This window comes from Diabrotica undecimpunctata, unplaced genomic scaffold, assembly GCF_040954645.1.
Source record: "Diabrotica undecimpunctata isolate CICGRU unplaced genomic scaffold, icDiaUnde3 ctg00002584.1, whole genome shotgun sequence".
Lineage (NCBI taxonomy): Eukaryota > Metazoa > Arthropoda > Insecta > Coleoptera > Chrysomelidae > Diabrotica > Diabrotica undecimpunctata.
In genome coordinates this window covers 13,287-19,543 of record NW_027313791.1, presented here as the reverse complement: position 1 = coordinate 19,543, position 6,257 = coordinate 13,287, and the positions used below count along the sequence as shown (strand labels likewise).

The 6,257-nt window shown below is 30.9% G+C and overlaps 1 protein-coding gene across 1 annotated transcript; it reads left to right on the top strand.

Moving 5' to 3' along the window:
• Nucleotides 1–2,083: 2,083 nt before the first annotated feature.
• Nucleotides 2,084–4,732, top strand: LOC140432029 (cuticle protein 7-like). Its single transcript, XM_072519885.1, has 3 exons — nt 2,084–2,110; nt 2,174–2,227; nt 4,352–4,732. The coding sequence occupies exons 1-3, from the start codon at nt 2,102–2,104 to the stop codon at nt 4,688–4,690; spliced, it is 402 nt and encodes a 133-aa protein (XP_072375986.1). The 5' UTR covers nt 2,084–2,101; the 3' UTR covers nt 4,691–4,732.
• The last annotated feature ends 1,525 nt before the right edge of the window (nt 4,733–6,257 follow it).

Here is a 6,257-nt window from a genome sequence, read left to right as displayed (position 1 = left end):
CGCGCTATCTCAGAGTGACACAATTTTACTGAAAAAGCCATAGACAATCATTTTTAATGAGAGTTTGTATAGTTATTTTTGTTAATTGTTGCTTAATCTTATTAACTTCACTGATTTCAACATAACTATATCTGATATTTATTTAAAATTATTAGATCTGGATCTGAATAAGGATCCTGGTCCTAATGGATTGCCTCCCAGCTTTCTCAAGAATTGTTGTTTTGTATTATCCAGACCTCGTTTTTACATTTTTAATCTATCATTAAATAAGGGTGAATTTCCATATTGATAAAAAATATAAAGAGGTAAAAATAGTTTTTTAACACCTATTTTTAAAGCGAGAGATAATTCATTTACGAATAATTACAGGCACATTAGTATAATTAGTGTATTACCAAAAATATTTGAATGTTTTGTATGTGACTATTTTAAAGCTTTACTTGAAAAACAGCTAGTAGACCCGCAATTTGGATTTCGGAATAGCAGATCAACTGAATGTATATTTTAATAGTTAAACTTAAAAACTGGATGTTGATGGGCCACTTCTTAGACGAATGAAAACATACTTGATTGACCAAGTTTAGATAGTGCGTATCATGGATTTTGTTTCCAGTGAGATTAAGGTGCATTCAGGAGTACCCCAGTGTTCTCATTTGGGACCCCTGTTATTTAACATATTCATCACTAATATACATCACTGCTTCCAGCCCAGTTCAACTCTTCTTTTTGCGGACGATTTAAACTTCTACACAATTATCAATAATACAGAAGATTGTGTTAATCTTCAACACGATCTTAATCGGTTAAGTGAGTGGTGTTTGTTGAATGCCATGGCCATGAACGCATCCAAGTATCATGCTGTTTCTTTTAGACGATCGAGAGACCCAATGGAATTTAATTATGATATAAAGAACATTCTTGTTGACTGGGTTACCGAAATTCGTGAGCTGGAATTTAATTTAGACTTTAAACTTTTATTTGAATCGCATTATATGTCAATCATTTACAAGTCTTTACAAATGCTTGGCTTTGAATTTAATTAAGTAAATTATGATTAAATTGAAACCCAGCTTGGTATTCTCTCATTGTATGACCGACGATTAATTAAAGATGTAAAGATGCTTTATGGCATAATTAAGTCTACATCCTTATGTCCTCAGCTACTTGAGCGGGTTGGTCTGCATGTACCTCCCGTAGAACACGATTAAACCAAAGTTTTTATGTTCTTCTTCACAGAACCAACTATGCATATAATAATTTTGATATCGAACACTAAGAAGGGCAAATATTCACCCAGATCTAGATTTTTTTACACCGAAGGCCGAATTCATTTCTTGTCTCAGGCATGTGTTTATTTGAGTAGCTGTGGAATAGGAAATCATCATTTTGATACATAAAACTAAATTACGTAATTAAGTTTGTGATATTTATATTTTATTTTGTTTTATTGTATATATTGTAAACATTGTTAATCTTATTAGGCAGCAGCCCGTTGAAAATAAATAAATAAATAAATTATTGCAAAAATAACTTAAAAAGTCGATTTTTTTAAAAAATTATTAACTTTTCTAAAAATGTATAAAAAACTTTATAATTTTGCGTGATAATAGAGAAAACATCATATTCAGCCATACAAATTTCAAGAAATTTTACCCAACAGTTATTGGAAATTTTATCTACGTTATTTGCGTAAACTATTAGGTTTATAAGAATTCTGAAAGCACTTAATTGAGAGAAAAGTTTATTTTATCAAATTGATGAGATGTAAGTAGTTAATGACGTTAAATCTTTTGCCTATTTTCTTTACTACATATTGTTATCAGCCAATTATCAAAAGCAGTCATTAGATACCTTTATCAAAGAATGTCATGAAAACATTGTTAGTTCCTTAGTTTACATACCTAAACACATAGTACAGATTATTAAGTTTTCAATCCATAATAATTGATAAATTGGTTGAAATGCTCCGTCGACCATATAAATTCAGTATACATTCAATAAAAAATGTCGTAACATTGAATATAAAAGTGGGACAATAAAGTATATAAACCAATGTTTAAACACAAACAGCATCATTTGTATCTCAGTTAGAAACACCAACATGAATTCAGTAAGTTTTCATCCCCATAACTTTAATTTATAAAAGTTTTCCATTATTCTTAATATTTTTTAGATTGTAATTTTTACTTTCTTTGTAATTGGTATGGTACTTGCTGGTCATGGACACGTAAGTAATATTAAATATTGAAAGCAAACCTTTAAATGAATATTGAGCAGTATTATTTAAAATAGTTTTGCATGTTCTACTAATATAAGAAACTAACTAATATCTAACAGCAACTAACAGCTAACAAACATGTATTTTGTATCATAAGTTAATCATTTTATGTATTTTATTAATATATCGATGATATTACTAATTTTATAAGCATATTTATTTATTATATTACTTACTAATTATTGTTTACTAATTAACTAATTAACTAATACTCTGAACTGACTATACTAACAAAAATTAACTAAATAACACAAAACAATTATTATTTTGTAGGTTTTGTAAATATTGGTAAGACACTCATTGAAGACTGTAAATTTGTGCAAACCTGGTAACGGTTTATTCTGCCTGAGATGTTGATTTGGTATTAAGTAAAATATTTTTTTGTCTTAGGGTACATAACCACCCAGCCAGAAACTAATTCTATATAATGGATTTTACAAAAGGATGAAACTTTTCTTGTCCATGGACCGAAAAGTTCATTTTAATTAACAATATAAGGTAGACCTCAGACAGGTTAAATATAAACATTAGGGGAAAACCTAAAGAACCAATAAAGGGGTACTTTTACACTAATATTTTCGTTTTTCTGATTAATATTAAATAATCGTATAATTTTCTATCTAAAACCAGCTTACGGTAGTAAATTAATAAGCCATGATCTATATTCTGAGCAGTTAAAGAGAATGTGGTCTAGGTTTTAATTTCTATTAGAAACTTAACAGTGATTACTCTCAAGTTTTTTAATTTTATGGATCATGTTGGATTTGTTGCTCTTTAATATAATAATGGACGAAATAATACAAGCAGAACGTCGAGTTCGTGGTTACAGAAAGGAGAACACAGAAATCCAAATATTATGTTATGCAGACGATGCTGCATTAATCACCGAGACAGAATACAAACTCCAAAGATTAACAAACTTCTTCAATACAACAGCCAAGAAATACAATATGATAATATCAGCAGAAAAAACTAAATGTATGACAACATCTAAATACCCACTACGATTTCAACTCGAAATTGATGGGAAAATAATAAAGCAGGAAGCAAGGTTTAGATATCTAAGAATAGATACAACTAGTTAAGAAGATGTTGAAGAATAAGTACGAGAATAAAGCTCAAAAGCAAGTAAAGCGGCAAAATCTTTTATTGACACAATCTGGAAGAACAAACACCTAAGATACGCCACAAAAACAAGAATCTATAAAGCACCAATTGGACCATATCAACATACACGGCGCAGACAAGACTTGACACATCTAAAACGAGACGACTACTAGAAACAACAGAGATGAAAATACTCGAATATCAGAGAAAAGTCTGTTGGATAGAGAGAGAAGCGAAAACATAAGAAAAGCATGCACAATAGAAGACATAAATGGATTAGTGTCAAAACGGAAACAGGAGTGGAACGAACACATTAGTGGAATAACAGAGGATAGGATAGTACGCACAGCATGAGAAAAGTCACCAAATGGACTAAGAAGTATTGGCAGACCAAGAAAAAGATGTGCGACAATTTGAACAATTTAGGAGGTTAATATTGAGGAAGAAAACAGGCTTTAGAGCCTACATACAAGAAGGAAGAAGAAAAAGAAAAAGAAGGTCATGTTGGATTTGTAAAAACGTACTATTGCAACCAATTAAGCTATCTTCTTATCGTTCTTGTGTGGGTATGTTTACTTGAACGCCAATCGGTAATTCGAAATTCTATTTCTTACTTCATTTGTATGCTTTCTTTAGTAATTTTATCTGCAATTTCATTGTTTGTTATCCATGCGTATGCTTTGATCCAGAGGAATTTAATATTTTAATTTTGATCTTGTACATTTCTATAATGACTTGGAAGCTAAAAAAATGATTGGAGTTGAATATTAAATTTTGAAAACCTAAAACGGAAACAAAATAGGCAATTACATTCTTATAATCTTTCTGTTTTACTGATTCTAGTGCTTTTTGAATTTACATTTCCATGCTTTCTTTGGTAATTTTATCTAAAAATTTTTGTTTTATTCCTGTTGTTTTAAAATTATAGAGTAATATAAGCAATAATCTTGCTATTCCCGTTTTTAGGATAACGCTCACTACAAATTTGAGTATGGCGTTCATGATCCTCACACCCACGACCACAAATCACAGCATGAACACAGACATGGCCATGATGTCACTGGAGGTTACACCCTCAAAGAAGCCGACGGAACTCACAGAGTTGTCAAATACAAATCTTCACCTCACAACGGATTCGAAGCTGTCGTTGAAAGGGTAGGTCACGCCCAACATCCTGCTCACTACGGTCATGGTCATGGGCATGGTGGACATGGCCATGGTGGGCACGGTGGAGCTACCAGCTACGTTGGTGTTACACACTGGGCGAACCAAGGAAGCGAAGGAGGGCACGGTCATGGATACTAAATGTTTTATTTATAGATTTTTTTTACTTTTGTTATATTTATGAAAAATAAATGATGCTTTAAATTAGTTTGTCTCTCTCGTGCTTAAATTTCAACAGGTAAACTGTAAATTCAATAATATTAATAATGTCTTTTTACGAACTTGCCTTTTTACAATTCACCTTAAATTTAACTAATATTAAGACAATATGATTTCATGACATAAAAACAGTAATGCTGTTATTCTTGATACTATTGATTAAAAAAATGAAAAAAACATTATTATTATATTTGTTTGCATTCCTGCACATTCCCAGTATGGATTTATTTTCAATATAACATATAGAACGAAATTCTAAATAAAATCATTCCTGAGATCTGGTGTTACCACACCCGAGTGCAGACGTAAACCTTTTCCAAAAGTGTACTAGCATCAATAATTTTTCGTATTAGTTTATAAATAAAAGCTACATCTAGCAATATTCGTTTTTTTTAAGAGTAGGCAGTTTAAAGTAAAGATTGTAAAACAATATATTTAATTTTATTTACAGATATTCTCAATTTAAAACCTGTAAATTTCTGTCTTACTGGAAGTAGACGTTTCTGAGATGATATATTTTATTGATTTTAGAAGGGCTACATTTCATGAAATCCTCATAAATTTGGACGGCATTTAAGTTACACCAATCTTATAATCTACTCAAATTATTATGTAATAAATTACAATCATTGGCAATTTTTATGAGTCTATAAATTTTTAAATCATTAGCATATAAAAGAATATTACTATGATAAAAAATTTTACATTGATAGCAGACGAGAAAAACTTATTAATTGTTACAACTTGAGTTTTATCAGTAAGGTAGCTTTGGATTTAATCCAATTATCTTCCTGCCTCAAGAATTTCTCTCAAGGCATCCCTATCCATCGTTTTCCTCCGCCAAGCTCGTATTCCTATATTTCTCATGTCTTCATCGATGTTATCAAGGAAACTTTTTCTGGGTATTCCTCTTCTTCTCTGGCCAATGGGTCTATCAAGGAACGTTTTTCTATCATTTTGTCATTTGTGGATCATTACTCATCTTCCTGGACCAAAAGAAGCAGCTCGAAATGAAAAGATATAGACAAATTGTGGCAGTTATTTTTTACAGACGATCTATTAGAAATTATTGTGACATATACAAATTGTGAAATAAGTAGGCATTAAAAAAGCTCGCTTTCGTTTTGAACAACGTTATCTTCAACCAATAAACTTCTTGAAATGCGCACTTTATTAGGATTGCTTTATCACAGTGGTGTCTTGAAATCTTCAAATCTTACGACTAACGATTTATGGTCTAAGCAGTTTTGGTCAGCCTGTTTTAGAGCTACGATGTTCAAAAATTGTTTTGAATTTTTAATATCGTGCCTTAGGTTTGATGATAAAACCACAAGATTAATAAGAAAGACAACAGACAAATTTTCTGCGGTTAGAGAAGTTTGGGACATCTTCGAGGGCCGGTATAAACAGATGTACACCCCGTTCGAATATGTCACTATTGATGAAAGTTTGTTAGGTTTTAGAGGTAGATGTCCATTTAAAATGTACA

Bases quoted from the DNA above. Each gene is read 5' to 3' on its own strand.
- LOC140432029 (XM_072519885.1), top strand. The intron at 2,228-4,351 runs GTAAGTAATATT...TCCCGTTTTTAG, and splicing joins TACTTGCTGGTCATGGACAC to GATAACGCTCACTACAAATT.